The sequence below is a fragment of the Neofelis nebulosa genome, chromosome 1 (genome assembly GCF_028018385.1).
Source record: "Neofelis nebulosa isolate mNeoNeb1 chromosome 1, mNeoNeb1.pri, whole genome shotgun sequence".
Taxonomy (NCBI): Eukaryota; Metazoa; Chordata; class Mammalia; order Carnivora; family Felidae; genus Neofelis; species Neofelis nebulosa.
The window spans coordinates 108,320,681-108,343,657 of NC_080782.1; the positions used below are offsets into that span (position 1 = coordinate 108,320,681).

The 22,977-nt window shown below is 39.8% G+C and overlaps 1 protein-coding gene across 1 annotated transcript in view; it reads right to left on the reverse strand.

Moving 5' to 3' along the window:
- The window catches only part of RGS7BP (regulator of G protein signaling 7 binding protein), a 104,451-nt gene that overhangs the window by 34,989 nt on the left and 46,485 nt on the right, over positions 1-22,977 (reverse strand). The window contains exon 3 of the mRNA XM_058731415.1: positions 5,686-5,816. Within this exon, the coding sequence (XP_058587398.1) occupies positions 5,686-5,816 (131 nt within the window). The remainder of the gene's footprint in view (positions 1-5,685; positions 5,817-22,977) is intronic.

A 22,977-nucleotide genomic window follows, 5' to 3' on the forward strand; every position in this document is an offset into this window, starting at 1 on the left:
TGTTGTCTCTGCTCCTTTCAATAGCACTGTTGCCCAAACTGATTCAATGGGGAGAGAACGTGAGAGAGAGGAAAACCATGGTCAAAACAGTAGGATCATTCAATTCCCTTAGGAACCTGGCCCCACTTTCTGCCAACAGAGCAAATGAGACCTACAGTCTCATTTCATCTGGTGGCAGGAAACAGGCACTGATGGTCAGTGCGATACATGGACTCAGCTATGGGAAAAGATTTCCTACTAACTAAGTGTGAAGAAGAGAGAGCAACTTTTTGCAGTGTAAACAAAGAAATTACACTTTGTCAAGCAATGGTCCAATCTACAACTTTAAGTGTTAGAATATGAAACTACAGAATGACTAAAATTATTCCCATCTGTCATCTTCTTGAAATAAACAATTCTCCAAACCACAAGCTACATGGTACAACCCAATGCCTTTATTAAATATGGATTTTACCTCACATTACTGTAATTGACTTTAATTTTGTTGGCCGTGAAAAAAGAAAATCATTTCATTACTGTTTTTCTTCTTATTCTTCTCCTCCTTCTCCTCCTCTATCTCTACCTCTTCCTCCTTCTCCTTCTTCCTTTTGGCAGTAGTGTGGTCTTGTAAATTTTAAAAGATTTCCAAGTAGATTGTACCAGGGAGATGTATGAGACAGCAAAAATTCAGAAGCATGGTGCATGGAAAAAGCATGAAGATCCACAGAAGATTATGTTAAGGACTAAGGATACTTAGAATTTGCTTAATTGGGAGAAGAAGACAATCTTCAGTACTAAATCCAAGCTCCCTACAGGAGCTTTAAAATGATTTGAGCCTTATTTTTCCCAGAAGGAAACCATACTCTTTGCTCCTGCCGTAATTTTGTGCACTCTTTTTCTCCAAAGAGTAAGCTTATGACTCCTCAATACAATAGCAAAACTAAACATGATACAGAGTACTTGCTGAACTTCTGGTGGTAGCCACGGGGTAACTAGAAATAAAAATGAGTTAAAAGTACATGTAATTGTGAAACAATCTGGCTTCAATATCTAATCTCAACAACAACAACAAATTGACCAAAGACCCTCCTATAGAGCCAAACTTGATTCAGTTACAATTCCTTCCTTTTCTCTGATGGAAAAGAAATAATGAAGAAGAGGGGGAATGGCCAACCAGTAACACTCATGCAGAGGGATAAGAAATTAGCTAACCTAAAAGTTATCCAAACACCAACTTTTACCACACATTAGAAGAAACATACCAGAAAGAAATTCTAAGTAGAAAGATATTTGAAGTGTCACAGACTAGAATGGGAGTCACTATTCCCAAGATTCCAAGGACTACTGATTTCCTGGATAAAGGGACTTAGTGAGATTTTCTAGACAGGCCACTTCCCTAGCCCAAGGCCACACCAGAGATACTACTGCCTTTGGATAAAGAATATGTTATCTGGCATCTTTAATCTTGGCAGACAGATTTGTATAGATCCTGGGGAAAGGGGACTTAGTAAGTCACATTGGCAGAGCCTTCTTCCCCATCCCTTCCCCATTTCTTGTTCTCATGCAGTAAGGCCGCTTAGGCTTGCTGACTCCCCTCTGTCTACTTTTATGAGAAGGGGCTGTACGTTTCCAGGACAAGATGCATGTTACATCTCTTAATTTGCCCAACTTACTTGAGTAAGAGTACTCCTGTGCTGTGGTCTGTGGACATATTTCTTCCTTTTGTTTTTAAGATTTTAAGTAATCCCTACACCCAATTTGGGGCTTGAATTTTCAACCCCAAGATGGAGAGCTGCATGCTCTATGGGCTGAGTCAATGAGGCTCCCCTAGACATATTTCTTCCAGTCATTTCTGGCAGTCCATGGTCACTGGAGTCAAGTATTTCTATCCTCTTTCATCATGGCCTTCCAGATTGTTAGCAGCACATTTCATATACTTATTGTTTACTAGCTGGAGGCTCTTGGACACAGGTTACTCTCCAGTTTCCAATAATACCAAAGAAAGAAAGAAGAAAAACTAATGACATGAACTGACATTTTCTATGCCATTCTGATGGTGGGAATATAAATTAGTGAACAGAAAGAAGCCAGGAGTCGAAAGCAATCATTATAGGGTTAATCTCCTAGATGTAATGAGGAAATTAACGGAGAGAATAAAGAAATAGAGAAGTGTAATACAAATATAGGGCTAGAAAAATTAGGAATAATTTCTTTAATGGAACCATCCCTTTTCTAAGAGCTAGTATTTTATTTGGCACTCCAGAAATTTTCAGGATATTTGTCAAGTATGTATTTGCATACATGTTTTCTAGTGCTTTATTTTCTCTGGTTTAATGATATTTTCCTTGGTGCCTATTTCTAGTTACTTATTTCCATTTTCCACGTAGTTTTTCAAGTTTATTAATTATTTTTTTAAGGTTTACTTATTTTTGAGAGATAGAGTGAGAACATGCACAGGCAGGGAGGTGAGGGGTGATAGGGTGGGGTGAGAGTGGTGGTGGGGAGGGGCAGAGAGAGGGGAACAGAGGATCTGAAGGGGGCTCAGTGTTGGCAGCAGTGAACCCGATGCGGAGCTCCAACTCACCCACCTGAGATCATGACCCGAGTCAAAGTCAGACAGTTAACTTGACTGAGCCACTCAGGTGCCCCAGGTTTTTTTTTTTTTTTTTTTTTAACTTTAAATAAGATAGTTTTCTTTACTCCTAGTTTAAAGATTTCTCACTAAGAAAATCTCTTTGTCTTCATTGCCTTACCTCTACTGGTGCTTAGACAGAGGTAACAGTACATGAGACAATTAGCTCTTGGACGTGTTTCCTGGAAACACAGGAGGCTTGCCAGGGGTAGAAGGATGGTTTGCTGATTCCAGACGGCGATTACAGAAGGTTACAGAAGGCTACAAATAGATTCAGTTGGAGAGATGTCTTGATGAATTGTTCTTTTAATTTTCTTCAAGCAGGAAGAAAGTAAATTTTGGGGAGATTTCGATACCATAGATCTAGGTTCGGGCCCAAGAATTTGCGTTTCTAACGAGTGATGCTGGTAGTCCTAGTGTGGAGACTACACTTTGAAAACCACAGCTTGATTTCAATGGTCATGTCAAGGGCTTGCGGAGACAGCACGAGCCATCACACACAGCCCTTGCTCATCAGAGGTACCTACTGCTTTCGTATTTGGTTTTCATCAGCGTGGATGATAAAGAAGAAAGCATAGAACAAAGTTGAAAGCATATACTTAGGTGGATAGAGAATGGCAAGGTAAGGATCTGGAAGGTTTAGTTTTTACTCATATAGTGGGGTGATTTCCTTTTGTTTCAAAGGGTAGAGTGACACCTTCCAATCTTCACGGTGTTTCGGAATCACCTGGAGGGCCCCCAGAGATTCTGATGCAGTAGGTCTGGGGTAGGATCCATGAGCCTGCAAGGTTAGTTGGCATCCTGGATAATTTTGAAGCAGTTTGTCTAAGGATTTACACTTTAAAGAATAATGATTTTAGAGGAATAAAATAGATGTCCAAGTGGAGTCTTAATCCTATATGTGGGAGAAATCAAAGACCCTATCAGGCAGATTCTTTTTAGTGTTGTACATGGAAGGCTAAGTGTGAGAGCAGGGGGTTATTATTTTTAGAATAAGAAGCAGGGAAGGGAGCAGGTCAGAGACTGACAATGAAGACAGGAGGCACTGAAGACCAAATGAGCTGATCAGCTAAGAGGCCGTGTGTTTTTACTTGTGTGCTCAAGACAATACAGTATTTCCAAATACAATAAAGAAACAACCTGGATGAGGGAGTCCCTTTTACTTTTAAACAGAGAGCTAGCTGAGAAGAGCCTTTCTTTCAAAAGCAGGTTGTGAAAAGACAGAGTAGGAGTGGATGGCAAGAGACCAGGTGGCACACAGGAGTTAGAGTGAGAGTGGGGTTGGAGGTCACTGAGTGTTCAGGACATGTCATCAACCAGGGAGACTGCAGTGGCAACACGCTCATGACATAAAATACTGCAAGAGTAGCCAATGCAGAGCCCAGGAAAAAGCTACCCATACCTGTTCTGTTCAACCACGCTTCAAAAGAATGAAAATGCTACTCTGCATGTGAGTTCATGTAAGAATGCATGCATGTGCACGCATGAGTGCACACATGTGTGCGTGCATGCATGTGTGTGTGTGTGTGTGTGTGTGTGTGTGTGTGAAAGAGACAGCATGAGTGAGTGAGCGAGTAGACAGGATGAGTGAAGACATTGGGCCAGTGACAACTTGTTTGAATGTCATCAGTGTGTGTGAGTGTTCAGTTTTCTGATCAGGTATCAGGAGTGTCTAGGAGCGTCTAGGAGCTAATCTCTCCAAACATGTTCAGTTGCATTAATAACAGAAGTAGTGAAGGAAATTGTTGAAAGGTCAGCTTTTAGAAGGAGAAAGGGGGAAAAAAAGTAATATTCATGTTTCAAAAAAATGTTCTCCCTTCTCTGGAGCAGTGTAGAATAATCCTATTTTTAGTTCTGCCCTGTGCATACGTAGCACGTATGCAAGATTTGATTTTTACAAGGACTTTGTTATGCCATTTAGTTCCCCCCAAACTGCACGCTCATTTGATGTCAAGTCTCTATGTGAACTGCAAGGTCCTTCTTTTTCCTTCTCTACTTGAACCCTATCTTCACAGCCCAGCTCAATCCCCATCCTTCTTATAAAATTTTCCCTGAAATTACAGGGTTTACTCTCTCTGAATTTAAATCACAGACAAGGACTGCCTTCTTCACATCATCCTGTTCTTTTGAGCTCAAGCATAAAGTGTTTGCCTTTAAGAGATTTCTAATAAATTATTTGTTCACTGAACGAGTAAAGAAAATATAGCTGGAATCCTCCTAATTAGCAACTAATAGAAACTTTTGATTTCCTCCCCAGGAATGGGCCTTGATTGCCGAATCAATCTGTATAAAACCATTCCTCTGGCCACAGTGATTGGTTCAGTTATAGACCCATGGTCCAATCTGACCCAATCAGAAAGAAGCCCAGGACATTTTCTAGTCTATAGTGGGGGAAAAGTCTCTTTATGGATCCTTTAGTATGCAGGTGTGATGACTGGACCCATTGGAATCAGTTCCCTGATGTCAGGGAAAGCAGTGTGAGGGTAAAGCCAACCCCCAGGAGAAGGCAGAGAGGATCATTCAGAATGTGAGTCAAAAGTCTGATCAAACCACGCTCAAGTCATGGGCACCTCTGGAAGTTTCAGGCCTTTTAGCCAATATATTCCTTTATGATTTAAGTCCAGGAATGAGATTTTTCTGTTACTCATCTGCCTCCCTATTGTTGGTTGAGTTCCCCCTATTTTTAAATCTTTGAGACATAATATGTAATTTGTCTTCTTGCAGCCAAATTCATTTAGGGAAATAGCAGCAGTCTTGGATGGCATTTACCCCTAGTAAGATTGTTATATATTTTTATTCCCCACGCTGATTGTAACCAAAGTCATGTTCACAAGTGGTAAAATGATACATTTGAGAACAGTTTCTACCACAATTTCTGTTCAAGATGATCAGTGTTCTTATGCACTTAGTATTGGTCTAGAGTTCTTTTATTAATTTATGTCAAACATTCCCTGAACATTTACATCCATTCTAATTGTGTGTAGATAGCCATGGGGTGCATTTAGGGCTTTGGGAAAGATTAGCTTTTGTTTAACATTCCTCAGTGTTTATGGCAATACACTAAATGCAGATACCTTTTCGATGAAACTGAAGAGACCCCAGCAGACATATGGATTTGAGCATCTCTGTTGTGTACATTTCTAAGCAACACTGCAGCTGGATATAAAGCCGACAGATTTCTGGATGGATCTCACCATCTTCCGGGCTGTAACAGAATGAAGGAGAAAAGCTGTGAGCATTTCTCAAGATTTCACTCATCAGCCATTTGTCTCAGCTCGGGGCGGGGGGGGGGGGGGGGGGGAGAGGGATGCTCAATAAAGATTCCTTAAAGCCTTGAGTCTAAAATATAGGACTTCCTGCTTTCAAAGCAATGACCAATGTCACAGTTCTTACATAAGCGTCTTCCTAACAGCTCTTAATTTTTTTTCCCCTTCAGCAGCAGATTTCTGCTGGGAGCTTAAAATCATAAATGTTTTAAGTAATTGAAAATATCAGACATTTTTGATTTAACTGTTGAAACAGATTTCCAAAATATATTTAAATCATAAGACTCTTCTAGCCTGCAAGAAGAGATTAAAAACTCTTATTTTTAGAGACTAACGGAGAGCTATTCAATTGCCAATTATGAGAGCTCTTTAATATTAAGGCTCTAGAATAATATGATTAGAGAGCCAAGATATCAGTTATTTTTATCAAGGTCTTTTGTCTCTGTCTGAAGAATATTCCTTTATTGTTTGCTATGGTTAATTTACAAAAGGCCAACTGATTTTAGTGAAAACAGAAACATTTTATGAAAAGGAAAAGTAATACAATTCTAATATATGCTTAACAATCTAAAGCTAAATAATTACTGAACTTATGCTCTAAAATTTATTCTAAAGTCCTTGGACCTTTCTCTGTTGCCTATGATAAAATGTATAAATGGGAATATGATAAAACATGGAGGGATCACTTTTATTTTTTTATTTAGGGAACAGTACATTGTCAGAAAAACCCTTTATATGCTGTTACAATTGCATGTGTTGAATAAAGCAATCTAAATAAAAGGGATAAAGTTTAGAGATACATTAGAAATGGAAGGAGCCTAGACATGAGCTCTGTCACATGTCCTAAAGTGTCACCTTCTATCCCCGTTCATTTAAAACGCAGTGAAATCTGATTAAATAATGCAGCATTTGGATTTGATTCCTTTATAAAGTGGTCACTGGCAAAATGTTAGGGGCAATTATCGGAAAAAGAATGATGGCTTGATTTTTTATTTAAGTTCTGGACTCACAGTAAAAAGAGTTTGCATTTACACAGCACTTGACAAGGATAATCACTTTTCATTTTCAGTACTTATTTAGTAGATGAACCAGCGTTTATCTAACTATATGGCTTATGTAACATGGGGAAATGCACCAGGGTTTTGCCTCAGTAGTCCTGAGGCCGGCAAAGTTATTCTGCCTTTCCTACGCCACAGCCAAGTGCCTCAGAAGAGCTCACATGCAAAATTCGGCTTTCTCCAGAAAATAAAGGACTTTGCTGGTTTCTCATTTGTGTCTCATGGGTCTAGCCCCAGGCCGACACTGGAAACAAGTGTATCTTTTGTGAAAGTCCCAGATTTTCTTCCGGAGCTTTCGCCCTTCAGCTGCCCCAGGCTACCTGGGGTTCTTCCCCACTACCCCTCTCCCTGCCCCCAACCACACGTTATATCATCTTGCAGCCTTTCACACTGTCTCTGTGTTCCATCCCTTCATGGTTCTACTAGATTCTGGAGGAATAATGGGCATTAATGGTTCATATAGTAAAAAACGATTCTGGTGTATTACCCTAAGATGTTGATTTTGACAGAAAAATCTGAAGGTAGTGTCTTACCCCTAAGGCAGCCTAGAGGAAAAATATGTGAAGGCAGGCAGGTCTTTTCTGTGCTCCTTCATCATCCCAAAATAGCTACCTGTTTTCACCTGTGCATAGCGTTGGCCCTCGTGGCACATACGCAGATTAAAACAAAAGGAACTTATAATAAATCTGTAGTATTTATCGCACATTTGATGTGTGGGACAGTCACTGTAACATCATTTCAAGCCATGGAGTATCCTTATTTTCAGAAGTACAAAACATGTGCCTAGTACTTAGTTCCAAAAATACGCAAACTCATATATAGGTGACATTTGATGTAACTTAAACAAAGGATTATCATATTAACATATCTTAACCAGTATGTTTTAATGTTTTTTAAATGTTTTATTATTAGTTTTTGAGAGAGAGGCAGAGCATAAGTGGTGGAGGGACAGAGAGAGAGGGAGACACAGAATTCAAAGCAGGTTCTAGGCTCTGAGCTGTCAGCCCAGAGCCCAATGCGGGGCTCAAACTCACGAACCGGGAGATCATGACCTGAGCCGAAGTGGGACACTTAACCAACTCAGCCGCCCCAAGAACCAGTATGTTTTATTATCTTACAGGTAGATGGTGAGCAATAAAGTAGTATATTTAGTGCTCCTGAAAAAGGCAAGTCAGGACAGAGATTAAAATGCCTAATTCATAACGTTTCTGCAGATGCCATCTCCCTAAAGCCTCTGTAACCAATGGGGATTCTTAAAACTGTGGAACCATTTTGCCCATCCTAGATGGTGCAGGGAAGAACTGAATGGGTGCCACCAGAAATATAATGTGCCTAACAATGATTAATTGATGCTAAGGTTGCACTATAAATTTTCTGGTTCAAAAATTCATACATATACTTGCAGAGTATCCTTTAATATCTTGGAAAACTATAGTCAAAGAAAGAAAGGAACTAGTTAAAGAGAAGTGGAAGTTACTATATTGTTTATGTTAGTGTTTAATGAGATGCCTTGACCAGTTCCATTAGCTTCAGGATTTGTACAATTTGTTCTTCCTGCTTCAGGGCTCTAAGCTGCATTACTGCTGCTGATGATTAAAAGTTCATTAAAGACAAAATGTCAAATGAGTTATAATATGTCTAATGTTATAAGCAGTGGACTGAAATACATTTTGATAAGCATTAAGATCATGTAGGTGGGAGCGGCTGGGTGGCTCAGTCGGTTAAGCGTCCAACTTCGGCTCAGGTCATGATCTCATGGCTTGTGAGTTCGAGCCCCGCATCGGGCTCTGTGCTGACAGCTCAGAGCCTGGAGCCTCTTCAGATTCTGTGTCTTTCTCTCTCTCTCTGCCCCTCCCCTGCTCACACTCTGTCTCTGTCTCTCAAAAATAAACATTAAAAAAAAAGATCATGTAGGTTATTTTCATAATAAATGAACAATGAAGTTATAACAGAGAAAATGCAGGAAAAGCCAAGAAAACAGCAATGTGAAAGCTTGAAACTTTCTAAGGATAAATTAGAAGACCGAAGGAAAGACTTACATTAAGACAGAATTAGGCCTATGACTTTTCCTCCAGCAACTGGAAGCATCTTAATGTGGAAGTAACTTTACCACGTATTATTACTTAAGCTTAGTCTACATGGATTCACTCTTATTAATATCAAGTTTAAGTCTAAGAGGTGCCCATTGTGGTGGTGCCCATTTAATTTAGTCAAAGAAATTTTACAGGTTTGTGACTAGGCTGTGCTTATTTATTTATTTTTCTATTGAGCATAAATCAAGAGCCAACCTGATAATTTTGATTAATAGAAAGTCTTAGTTTTAATGGGTGAACATCCTAAAAATCAACTTCAATGATAGTCAGTGACTTGGAACTCCAATTGAAGTTAAATAATGAATCTTTCCATCAACTCCTGAAGGATGAGAATCAAGATTTAATGTCATAATCATATGACTTAAGAAGCCTGAACTGGTATAGTAATAGGGGGATTTAGATACAGATTTTGCCTGAGATGCCCCTTGATAATGGAAGTGTGGATATACTCTGTGAATATTCTTATTTGATAACTAAAAAAGTAATATGATACACACCCACCTGAATGGCTAAAATTAAAAAAGCCTGAAAATGCCGAACGTTGCTGATCATGTGAAGCAACAGGGACTCTCCAGACATTGTTGATGTGAGTTAAAACAGTGCAATTTCTTCAAAAAGAGTTAAGGAAGTTTCTTATGAAACTAAACATATACCTACTTGTGACCTGGCAATCCATTTCTAGGTATTTAACAAAAGAAATGAAAACATATTCACAAAAAGATCTCTATAAGACTGTTCATAGTAATTTTATTTAGGATACCTAAAAACTGCAAATAACCCATGTGTCTGTCAAGAGGACAGTGAATAAAGAAACTAGTTATATTCTTACAGTAGAGTGATGCTCAACAATTCAAAGGAGTAAACTCTTGATACACAAAGCAACATGAATGAATCACAAACACATGAACACATTTATATGAAGTTCTAGAAGAGATAAAAGTAACTGTCAGTGATAAATAGTAGAATAATGGTGAGGAGGGGATTTGGGAAGGAGCATGCAGAGAAGGAGCTTTCTGGGGCGAGGGTAGTATTCCATATCTAGACAGAGGTTTGAGTTACATGGGTGTATACATTTGGCAAAACTTACCGAATGGTACGCTTAATATCTGTATATTTGATTATATGCAAGTTTTACTTAAAAAATAAGAGCCATCAGCAATTATTGATAATTAATGATATGCATGCTGAATTATTTAGGTATAAAATTTACTGATATCTGCAGCTTCAGAAAAATAATATGGATTGCTGGTTGGCTAGAGGGATGGACAGACAGACAAAGCAAGTATACTAGAATGTTAATTGTAGGATCTAGGTGATGGGCATTTACTTGGTGTCCAAGGATTTATGGTTCCCCAAATAATTACATGGTCTAAATTGAACAAATCAACTGAGAAGCTTAACGACTAGTAAGGTCAAGTTCAGGAGTGAACACACTAGGGATTTTAGTTATGAAATGCTCTGGCCCTGCATCGGTCTGCTCTTTTATCGAGGTTGCCAGACTTTTGGTGTTCTATGCAACTGCTAAGAGCTTTTTAAAAACCAGCAAAATATTTGTTGTTTTGAAAGTTTGTCCCTCATGTAATGGTTTACATATTTAGTTGAAGGCAGCAAGACATTAAAAAAGGAGAATGGGTCTAGAGTCAGAAAACTCAGCTCTAAATGTAGACATTGCTGCTTAGAACAGTAATCCCTGGAAAATCATGTTAACTTCTCTGAGACTCAGTTTCCTCTGCTGTGAAACAGGGATAACAACTATTGGTGATTAAAGTAATATCTCAAGGTTGTTGCAAGGATCAAATGAGATCATGTGTGGGAAACCCAGTAAAAACGGTGAAGGATTGTTAGAAGTTGGCTGCAATCCATCTTAACACATCAAAGTTGTGTTTACTTAGCTTTATGCTTGAGTGTGGTCTTCAGTTTTAAAAATTATCTGCTCTTCTGCAACATTGTTTATTTGCTTCGAGTTCCCCAGTATGGATTTTGTTTAAATAAACACGCCATTAGGCTGAGAAAAGGAGGTGTGACCCCATTGACAGCCCCCCCTCAGCATTTCACGGACTTGGGTGAGGCAGAACACTTGGGTTTGTCAGCTCCCGGAGACAGAAACCAGAACTTCTGCTGCAGCAGATACAGCCAAGTTTCTCCTTTCAGAATCAATTCTGTTGTCAGCTATTAGGCGAAATGGCAAGACAAGACTCAGGAAGCCAAAGGGCATGTAGAAAGGGAATGATATCCTCTCTTTATTTTTCAGAGCAAATAGCTAGGGAGGAAGAGGATTCACTGACTTGACCCAAGGATAGTGAGCTCCAAACGTCTGTCAGTAACCACCCGCCCCCCCTTTCCCCCAGTGATTTCCTCTCAGATGGATGCCACTCACAACAGTATACCCCAGTTCTGTGTCAAATGCAGGGACAGCTTCAGAGTCCTGCCTTCATATATTTTCCATGAAGGAGAGGTCTCACGGTGGCTTCATAGTTTAAGTAATCAATGGATAATTACAGGGCAGAGAAGGAAAATGTGTGTGTGTGTGTGTGTGTGTGTGTGTGTGTGTGTGCATGCGCGCTCATGTGTGTATGTATGTGTGTCTCAGTTATTCTAGGTTTCAAATTCTTTTTATCATTTTTTAATGGTTATTATTAACTATTTTTGAGACAGAGAGACAGAGTATGAACAGGGGAGGGGCAAAGACAGAGGGAGACAGAATATAAAGTAGGCTCCAGGCTCTGAGCTGTCAGCACAGAGCCGGATACGGAGATCGAACTCACAAACTGTGGAGGTCATGACCTGAGCTGAAGTTGGGCAATCCAGGGGGCTCCATACATTTCAAATTCTTAAAAAAAATTGTTTTAAATGTTTTTATTTATCTTTGAAGGAGAGAGAGACAGAGCATGAGCAGGGGAAGAGCAGAGAGAGAGAGAGGGAGACACAGAATCCAAAGCAGGCTCCAGGCTCTGAGCTGTCAGCACAGAGCTCGATGCAGGGCTCTAACTCATGAATTGTAGATCATGACCTGAGCCGAAGTCAGATGCTCAACCAACTGAGCCACCCAGGTGCCCCAGGTTTAAAATTCTTAAACATAATTACAGGCTCTAGCCAAGCTCAAAAACATGGAATTGATGCTAGATACCTACTAAGTGACTACACTCCTTGAAAAAAAATTTTTTTAATGTTTATTTTTGAGAGACAGAGTATGTGAGCAGGGGAGGGGTAAAGAGAGAGGGAGGCACAGGAGCCGAAGCAGGCTCCAGGCTCTGAGCTGTCAGCAGAGAGCCCGACGTGGGGCTCCAACACACAAACCATGAAGTTGGATGCTTAACCTATTTAGCCACCCAGGTGCCCTATGACTATACTGTTTTATACCAAAATAAGCACTGCAATTAAAAGAGAAGACCAGTGGGGCGCCTGGGTGGCTTGGTCGGTTGAGCGCCTGACTTCAGCTCAGGTCATGATCTCACACTGTGTGAGAGATCCGAGTCAGGCTCTGTGCTGACAGCTCAGAGCCTGGAGCCTGTTTCAGATTCTGTGCCTCCCTCTCTCTCTGCCCCTCCCCTGTTCATGCTCTGTCTCTCTCCATCTCAAAAATAAATAAACGTTAAAAAAAAATTAAAAAAAAATAAATAAATAAAAGAGAAGACCAGTTAATCAGGAGAACAGAAACCAGACATTTTTTCAAGGTATCTATATATATAATAGTTGACTCTCCCTATAGTCTCCATTTTTCTCATAATCTTTCTTTAGTGGGTTTTCATGAAACTTGTGTTTTTGGTGGCAACCTCTTCTATGTTCTTCATAGAGAGTCATGACAAGTTTGGTTCCTCCAGGAACCTCTGAAGAAGTAATTGCAGTAACTCCCCTCACTTGCCAGCACGTCCTTGCATGGGAACATAGAGTTCCGTGACTTCCTCGAGGGTCCCTGAACAAGAGCTGGGATCAGACTCTGCCCTGAAGCCATTCAGGTTCAGTCAGAAATGAAACCTGACTTTAACAAAGGAGTGAAACTGGAAACACACCTGAATTATCTGTGGGTGGCTTCTTCAGGTGTCTTTATGCAAAGCATCGGGGCCCAGAGGGGCCAGCACCTTTCATGATCTAGGGCCACATTCTGGTCTTCATCTCCTTGTGGCTTTTGGTTTGCCCTCTGGCAGGACCTTTGACATTTCCCCATGCAGCAGAAGGGAGCTTGGATAAATAATGGGTAGCATTACTGAAGCATCTTATTCACTTTTTTCCCATTTAAAGAGTAAAAAACCATATTTAAACATTTAAACAATATCCATCAGCTTCCTGACATTATGATACTGATAGTGAAGACTAAAAATATTACTATTGAATTATGAACAATCTTTTATTTATTTTAAATGTTACTGTTTAAGGCATTACTGGGGAGGTTGGGAAGAGGTGATGACTTTTGTGGCGATTCTGAAGGGACTTTGTGGGCATTTCTCCGGACATTAGAGGATGAAGGAGTTAATGGGGTGCACATTATGATTTCCTTTGCTTGATACTTGAGACTTATGTTTATTGATACAGGGAAAGCTAATATTTATAAAGCAATATTTCTTCACTCTCCAAAATGAAGTATCTTTCTTATTCTGTCTTGGTCTGCTTCCCCACCCTTTCTCCTTTCTGGCTTGAGAATCTCTTGGAATTTCCTTTTTTTTTTTTCCCTGATTCTCTCAATGTTTTCTCTTTATGGTCTCTGGTTGGGCGACATGGGGTCTGCAAACAGCTCTTTAGGTCCTGGTCTACTGGATCTTGTGATTCTTTTTTTGTTTTTTAAGTTTTCGAGAGAGAGTGAGAGAGAGAGAACGGGGGAGGGGCAGAGAGAGAGGGAGGGAGAGAGAGAAACTTAAGCAGGCTCCACATCCAACTTGGAGCCCAAAGCAGGGCTGGATCTCATGACCCTGAGATCATGACTTGAGCCAAAATCAAGAGTCAGATGCTTAACTGATTGAGCCACCCAAGTGCCATCTTGTCATTCTTACAGCTAGCAGAGAGAGGTCTGTGGCTGTTAGAGTCTGAGTCCTGGATTCCTGAATCTCTGCTGGGATGGCAATCAGCACCATGGACATTATTACAACATAGCCCTATCCCACCGACTATAGCCAGGATCTGTTTATTTGTAAATATATATGCATATATATGTGTATATATTTATATTTAAATAAGTGTATTACGTTTTTACATTGCATTTGGAAAATATTTTCTGCATTGAAAATCAAGATTTTTATGGTCTAATGTTTATTGTTTTTATCTGATACCAATGATCTTCAAAGGTCGACTATCATGTGTTACACTAGAAAGAATTCAGCTCATTAATTTTCATTATATTCAAAGTCTGGGTCATTAATTGCAACTTGCAGTTAACTCCTGCTTTTATCTGCTGGAGTTTTAGGGCTTAGCATATTAAACTCTTGGTTTATCTAAATGGTATTTAGCCCTTCATTCTTAATCATGTCATTAATTTATGTGATGTCATATTTCTCTTTAGCTAAAGCCATAGGCTTCATCAATATTGCCGAAATAATAATGCAGTTTTAAAACAACCTCCAATAACTGAGCTGACCAAATTTAACTCCTTCAGTTTATCCAAAAGAGAGTTTTTGATTTTAAAAAAAGGCCTCATCTCATTTATCTGTAACAGCACAAGATGGTGATCAATACTTGAATAATGAATGATGACATATCAGTTGTATAGTTATAGGGTAACGATCAAATCCATTGTGGTTGTCAGTGCCAATGGTTTCCTCTGACATGTGAGGAGCTGTTTATCTAGGGCGAGGGTCTGAAGGGTGACAGAAGACCATAAGAGTCCAATATGGTCTGCATGAGGCCTGAATTATTTTTTTTAGCCTCATAAAAGGATTAAGCCAGTAAGGCTATTTGGAGAGGGTTGAGGCAGAGGATAGAGAGTTGGCATTTCTGGCATCTATTTATCATATTAATAACAACAGCATTCTGCTCTGTGCTAGCACTTTGGGTTAGCCCTCTAGTTCATTCCCTCATTTACAGGAAGGATTTTGAGAAGCGTTGGGATTATTATAATTTTTTTTTTTTAGCATTTTGCAGTTTACTTTTTCAGCTTCAGACTCCTACCCAACACTAGAGGTTCTTTAAATATTACGTTTAAGAGGATTCTGTGGGGTTATTCTGTGTTTCTATTGGCATGCAATGATAATTTATGGGTTTTTTTTTTGCATAGCTCTCAAAAGAAGACACTTCATGTCAACATGGCATTGTGCATTTCTAGACAGGTGTAATAGCTACTTAGTACAAAAACAGGCGAAAGCTTTATGCAAACAGAAGACACCAGTATCAGTATAAACAGAAAATATCATATCCCACCGTTTTTCCAAAATTGTCAAAGTTTATGTTATTTATCTCTATAACTTCCAACACTGAACAGATTGTCTGATATCTAGCAGGTTCTCAATTAAACAGTTCCCCAAAGTGGCTTTGAACAATAGTGCCTCTATGATGTAAAGAGTCAGAAGGCTGGGGTAATGGTGTTGGTTCAGCCTTTGTCATTAGAGATCAGTTTCCGAAGAGTTTCTTTTCTTGTAGCCCTTGTTTTTTTTCTTTAAGCTCTTCTATAAAAGTAACACATGCTAGCAGACATTTTATGCAGATAAGAAAAAAGAGGAAAAGAGAACTTAAACCAATGCCAGAGTTATCCATTATTATCATTTTGGTCTATTTCCTTCCAGACTGATACCTCAGGAGCAAGAAGTTTATCCATTATTGCTGGTTCTCAAGCCCGTAGCAGAGTGCCTGGTTCGTTGAGGGCTCTCAGTTCATGTTTTTTGAAATGAATCAAACTGAACCTTTAAGGCTGACCCAATGTATGAGTCCATGTGACAGATCTAGCAGTCTCAGAGGGGCAAGGCTAGTAACCTTGGAGTATTCAAGTCAGTGAGGCAAAGCAGTGGTAATGTGAGCACAGGAGGAAGGGATCCACTTTGCTGCAGTAATTCACATTTTCTCAAAGAAGGAAAAAAGATGAACTAAAGGCCCCTTCCCATCCTCCACATGAGGCCTTATAAGTGGGTTGGGGTTTATATCTTGATTTCATTACTTACAACTGTGTGAACTTGAGCAGTGTCTCAAATTCTTACTACCTGAAATACTGAATTAGGACAGTAAGACCTACTTCATACATTATTGAAAATATTGAAGTCAAGTCATATATGGGAATTATGTGATTGTAACAAGCCCAAATGAATGGGCGAAGAAGTGTTCCCGGGAAGCAATTCTGCACATTGTGTCTAGACATCCTCACACCTTTGTCACAGGCTTTCTTCTTACTTAACCATTAGTTCAAATAATATTTGTTGATTTCCCATTATTCACAAAGGGTGATTCTGGGGGAAAAAGAGGAAAGTACTGTGTTACTTTTTATGGAGTCATTTTTTTCAGAGTTCATAGAAACTTCCGTTATTATCCTAGGGTCTCTTTATTTGATGGTAACATGCTATAAAGTCTCCTCAGAGACAAATTAATTTTTCCAAACAGTGATAGAAAACTTGTACCCTTTTATTCCTTCCTTGATGTGGTATCATTTTACTGCCATCTAGTTTTCAACTAAATGGCTCCAGCGTGGAGATCTACATATAATTTTCCCCTTCTTTCTTAATGATGAAGTATAATGTTCCATTAGGTGAGACAGAATGAAAAGAACTCTGCCCCTCTGCCAGGAGTTGTAGCTCAAGAACAGAAATAACTCTTCCAGACAGACAGACATATGGGCGGGAGGAGATAGTGATTAACAAATGTTTAGGTCAGTCTCTTCAATAAAGGCATTGCTTTTGATTTTCAGAAAAGCATAGATTACGTAAGATCATTGGCCTTAGCTAGGGAAAAAAGAGTGTGTGAACTTCACTCAGAAAGGGCTTGAGGGCAGGAATACGCTTTGTGAATTTTTGGCATTTGGTTCAGCATTAGCGACGTATGACTTAACTAACCTTTCCCGGGAGTTTACCATGTGTCAGATACCATGCTGAGCAGCTACAGCTCACTTAATTTTCACAGTAAGTTTATGAAGTACTTACTACCCTTATCTTTGATTTACAGAGTAAGGGAAATGAGGCTTAACAGAGGCTATGGGACTTCCTCGAGGTCACACCGATAATAAGGACGGTGGTAAGACTCAAACCTGTATTTTTCCTTTTAAGCTGCTATGTAATTTTACTAGAACACCGTGCTCAGGAACCGAACTGTATGCATGTTTGTTCATTCACCTCATGCACAGTTATGGAGAGTACACTTTATGCAAACACTATGCTAGGAATGAAATAATCATTTTTTTCTTTTCCTTTGTTGAGCTCCTAAATTATTGTGGCTTGAAAGTCCGCCGTACTCCTAGTTCCTCCATTTTTTCCATTTATAGCAAGTGCACACTGGTATTCTCTGGGGAGCTCAGGAATACATAAGACAAAGGGAGCATAAGTGTGCAACACAGGAGGCACACCAGGCTCGTGCAAGCTGGTATTTGTTGGGGAGTGAGGAAAACTGCCAACGAGAACAGAGTGCCCCCCAGGCCGCAGGGACTCCTCCATCTAAGCAGAGTAATGGGAGTGGGAAAAGGGCATGGCGAGGACTGGGCATAGATTCCTCTTTCTAGCTCTTTGTGCTTTTTCTGCATGCACATTGGATGTGGGAAGGCACCATTGATGCTGTTCATGGGCCATCATTATTCTCTGTGTTGTTCAAAGAGAGGCAAAAAGAATCCAGGATGCAACAGAGAGGTCTCTTTTTTATCACTTTACTGGGAATGTGAGACTTCTCTGTACAACAGGAGAAATGAATGCTATAAGTTATTTGCAAAGCATTTTAGAACAAAGGAGATAAATATATGAACACGAATGCATGACATGATTGCTGGCTAATAGCTCAGCTGGAGTTAAAGCATAAGCGTTTTTGAATGTTATACAAGTGGTCTTCAAACTTTGTGTATTGTGCATCTGTATCAATAACAAAATTAAACATGAACTCCTAGTTAGTACACAACATGCATGTGTTGATAAATTATACATAAACAATAACACATATTAGGTATATACAGTGCACAAAAGTTGACATTAGAAATGGAGACTATGAAGTATAAAGTTACAATATTTCCTTTCACATCATCTGCACATGTCACTTTGACATCCACAGGCTTTAGTAGGAGGCTCTCAAATTTTAATGAGCATTGGAATCACCTGAAAGTCTTGTTAAACCACAGAACCCTGGGCTCTGTCCCTCGAGTTTCCAGTTCAGTGGGTCTGGTCTGGGGTCTGGTTATTCGATTTCTAATAAGTTCCCAGCTGATTCAGGAACCACACTTTGTGAAGCAATGGGGTAGCTTGTTACAGCCATACCCTTTAGGGAAGGCATCCAGCATCCAAGAAAAGAAGTAATAATGCCAGCATTCCAGTGGTAAGGCTGATATTTAAAGCAGGTGACCCTATGGAGCATCCCCAAATCATTTGCACAGCTGCAAATCTGACTCTGTTATGCAAAAGAGTAGCTTCAGGAAAAGTCCCAGTACATTCCAGGCACTTGGAAAGAAAAATGTTTTTAGATAACATCCAGGATACACGTTAGGGAAATCTTAGCAAGTAGCTCCAAATATGCACACCTTAGCTCAAACTTCAGCAGATGGAAGACCATGGGAGGTTCTAGGACCACAGTGATATGGCATCCCGCAGCACAAGCGCCCCTGGGAAGTCAAGCATTGCTTGGCAATTCTTCTGAGAGGCCTCCTGAAGGGTGTGCATTCAAGTTGCAAATCCTATTTCGTTGGCGCTCCAGGTTTTACTGGGCAAGGTTTTATCCTAATTTTAAAAACATCTTGTTTTATCAATTTTACTTCGTTGTGGCCTTCTTTCATTTCCTGTCCTATAACTCATGTCACAACACCCTTAGAATGAACTGACACCTTACTGCAAATCAAAGGAAAAGTAGCAACACCCACTTTACAAATTTGTACATGAGTTAACAAAGAGCCCCGCAAAGTGAGTCCACTGGAAAGTGGCACTGTTCCAGGCAAGGGCAAGGGCAAGGGCAAGAACAATAAACTGAGAGGCTCTCTGACTCCTGTTCTGAACAAGTCACTTACAGGGGTGCTCATTTCGAAGCAAGTGGGAAAGAGAGAGAATGCACAAAGGCATATTCTAGCCCACGCTACTAAAATTCCAGACATCCATAACAGATACCCGGTATGCCTACAGCTAACAAAAATCACTTGGAGGATGTGAGGCTGCAACATCATCTAGAGACGGCAGTCTCAATGAGCAGGTATAAAGACGGCTCCTGTCTGTCTATGTTAAAGGTAAAAATCCTTGTTCTCTTCGGACCTGCTGTAAAGAGCACCTGTACTGGGGGTGGGAAACGTCGTTCAGCAGAGTGTAAACAGGGAAATTGGGAAAGATGATCTAGGCAGGAAATGAAAGAATAATAGAAAAGAGCCTGGTTGACAGTAAAACAGAGGGAAAGGACCAATAGGGGACAAATCTGAGTGGGTACGTGTGGGAACTTAATTGCGTTTCACTAGTGGAAGGTTCCACATGCTGGATGCCAAAACTGCCATAAAACATGCTAGGGAATATAGCCCGTTTTTCCCAAGGATTGAAGTTGGGCAGGAATTAATTTCTATTCGGTTTTTACACTATCATTTCTCTTTGTCTTGTTTCTGTTTTTGTTTCTAAACACTGCAGTTTCACTTCTTTAAAGAATGTCATTTCTTTTCCAAGTTGACTACTTGGACTACTGTGTGCTTAAGTTAACTTCCAAAACATGAATATGTGAGGTCTCTAAACAATATACACAAATTCATTTCCTTCTACTTGAGTTATGGAAGGCAGTTTCCTTTGCAATTTAAACATGTAGTCTAATTAAAGATACAAATCTTGAAATGTTGTTTTTCTCTCTCCACTCTGTCCTTGCTTTTATACACACACGCATACATTCACACAGACACAGACAGACAGGCACACACATACACACAAACACAGACAATTTTTTTTTTTAGGTCAAGCACACAGTGTTCTACCAGAAAGGAATAATGTCAAATAAAAATAATAGCAGGGATAAAGAAAAATAATCACTCTGTCTACATGGAGCTAAGAGGAAGACTTAGAAAACAAAGAATAAAAGCTTGTCCTTTTTTTTTTTTTAACTTATCACTATATCATAAACATTTTCCCATTTTAAATAATTTCAACATGGTAATGTGGAGGAAAAAAATAGCAACTCACGGAAGAGGGAATATGAAAGGCTAATAAATACGTGAAAAAAATACTTGACCTAATTAGTAATCAGGAAAATGCAAATTTTTTAAATCAGCGAGATATATTATTTCATTCCATTAGATTAGAAAAATAGGTCTGAAAATGCCAAGTGTTTAAGAGGACATTGGGTAACGTATCAATGCAAAGATCAACCGCTAAAAGCATTGGAGAACAACTTGAAATGTCAAGTACTATGAGAGTTGTGCATCTTTAAGATCTATTGCTCCTGTGTCTATCCTCCAGACTCCAGTTCAGTAGCATTTCCTGTGCTAATGGAAATATTCTGTGCTGAAAGGTATGATAGCTCCTAGTTTCATGTGGCTATTGAGCGCTTGAAATCGGCTACTGTGACTAAGGAACTGTGGTTTTTATTTTAATTATGTAAGTTTAAATTTCTGTGTCTCTAGAAATATATACGTAGGCCAATTTTAACATAGAATTACCAGAACAGGCTGTATTCATTTTTTTGACATTTTGCTAATTTACAGTGCGTACAATTCTATATTTCCATGTGTTTTTTTCAACCACGAGCAGAGTTGACTATTTTCCCTCATGTTTGCTTCTGCCAACTGTCCGTCCGTACCCATCACCTATTTTCAGCTAAAGTCTCTGCTCTAAATCCCAGGTAATATTTATCTTTTTTCTTCTGGTGCTGCTTCCTAGCAATTTTATACACTCCTTGATTTCTTTTAGTTTGTATCCTCTAAAACTTCAGAACAATTTTTTCCCATTGTATTTTTCAAAATGCATGAAAATATGTCTGCATTTTTACTTCCAGCTTTTTGTTTGAAGGTTAAAACAACTTTAGGTGAGACCAATGGGCGCAACTAGATAAAAACCACACTACTATTAAAACAAAAGAAACATGCAAACACTGCATTGCATTGAGTAGCACAGACAAATATGTTTGTAAAATACAAATTGCTCATTCAGGTCATAAGGGAACAGTCCACTGAGAGGTGTAGCAAGATTTATCGCCCATTTACTGAGTGCCTCTTTTATTTTTAATGATTATATGTTTTTCCTTTCTGAAAATTTTTTGAATTCTTCTCCAGGCGTGCTTGGTCTTTTTACATACTCTATTTGTTCTCATGTTTTCAAGTCTTCTGTGTCTTTGATAATTTAAGACACCCTTCCTCTAAGTCATTATCAGGCAATGCTTTTAAAAAAAAATTTTTTTTAATGTTTATTTATTTTTGAGACAGGGAGAGACAGAGTGTGAGCATGGGAAGGGCAGAGAGAGAGGGAGACACAGAATCTGAAGCAGGCTCCAGGCTCTGAGTGATTAGCACAGAGCCTGATGCGGGGCTTGAACTCATGAATCGTTAGATCACGACCTGAGCCAAAGTCGGACACTTACCTGACTGAGCCACCCAGGCGCCTCAGGCAATGCTATTAACTAAGGCTCTTGGAGAATTCAGTCCTACTATTTTCCATGTCTCTTGCACCTTTGCAAGATTCTTTCCTTGTGTGTTTCACAATTTAAGCTTGTGACCTCATATTCAGCAGGACTTTCTCTGTAGATATCTGAGATGTGTTGCTCTTGAGCTACAATGGCAGGGTAAAGCATGGTTCCAATTTCTTAGAAGGCCAAATCAAGCAAGTGATCTCTTTGTGCTGGTTGTACATTTCCCCTGGATTCCCTTTTCACTAAACATGTGGCCCTTTGAAATTCTTGGTTTGTATCAGAAACTCAACCAGAAAACCAGTGGATGGTTTGAGGAGTATTTCTTTACATATTCCTTATTACAAAGGTATGAAGAGCAAATGGGAGTCACAGCGACCTGAAGCTGGTCACATGGTGCTGTCACCACTCTGAGGAACGAGGGCAGAGAGATGTTCCTGGGACCCAAGGGGAGAGAGTTGTATATGTCAGACACCCATGGGACATAACCACTTCAAAGGGATTGCACAGGGAGGGAAACAGGAAAATAAATATGCTGACCTCACTCTTATCCTTCCTTCCCAACTCCTTCCTTATTGGCTAAGTCCAGCTGGAAGCCAGAGGAGAAGGGAGCCCAGTGATACAAGGTGGAGGTGGGTGAAAAGTCGATCTGGAGGGGCAAGGAACAGACAGCCAGCACATGACTTCATGGGAGTATCTCACCTCTAATTCCTGTCCCTACATGGCCTTCTGACTGGAAGCTCACCAGTAATGGAGCCAGCAAATTCCTTCAGGGAAGCCATTGGATCAGTCCATGCTGCCTACCACTTGGCTTTTTATTCCCTCTTCAGTAAAAAATTTTTTTAAATATTTATTTATTTGAGAGAGAGAGAGAGAGAGAGAGAGAGAAAGAGAAAGGGAAATGGAGTGCCAGAGGGGGAGGGGACAGAAAGAGAGGAAGACACAGAATCTGAAGCAGGCTCCAGGCTTTGAGCTGTCAGCACAGAGCCCAACGCAGGGCTCAAACCCACAAACTGTGAGATCATGACGGGAGCCGAAGTCAGACACTTAACTGATGAGCCACCCAGGTGCCCCTATTCCCCCTTCATGTTTGACTTTAGGGACTTCTCTTTCCTACAAGATGAGTTACACATTTAAAAGGGTGTTTGCTTGTTATAGCTTACACAACTTAGTTGTCTTGTATGCCCTTAGAGTTTTCTAACCAAGTGTATGGCCAGAAGTGAAACACACAAATTATCCTGCCCAATCTGACACAGACTCTCTGATGTAGATTT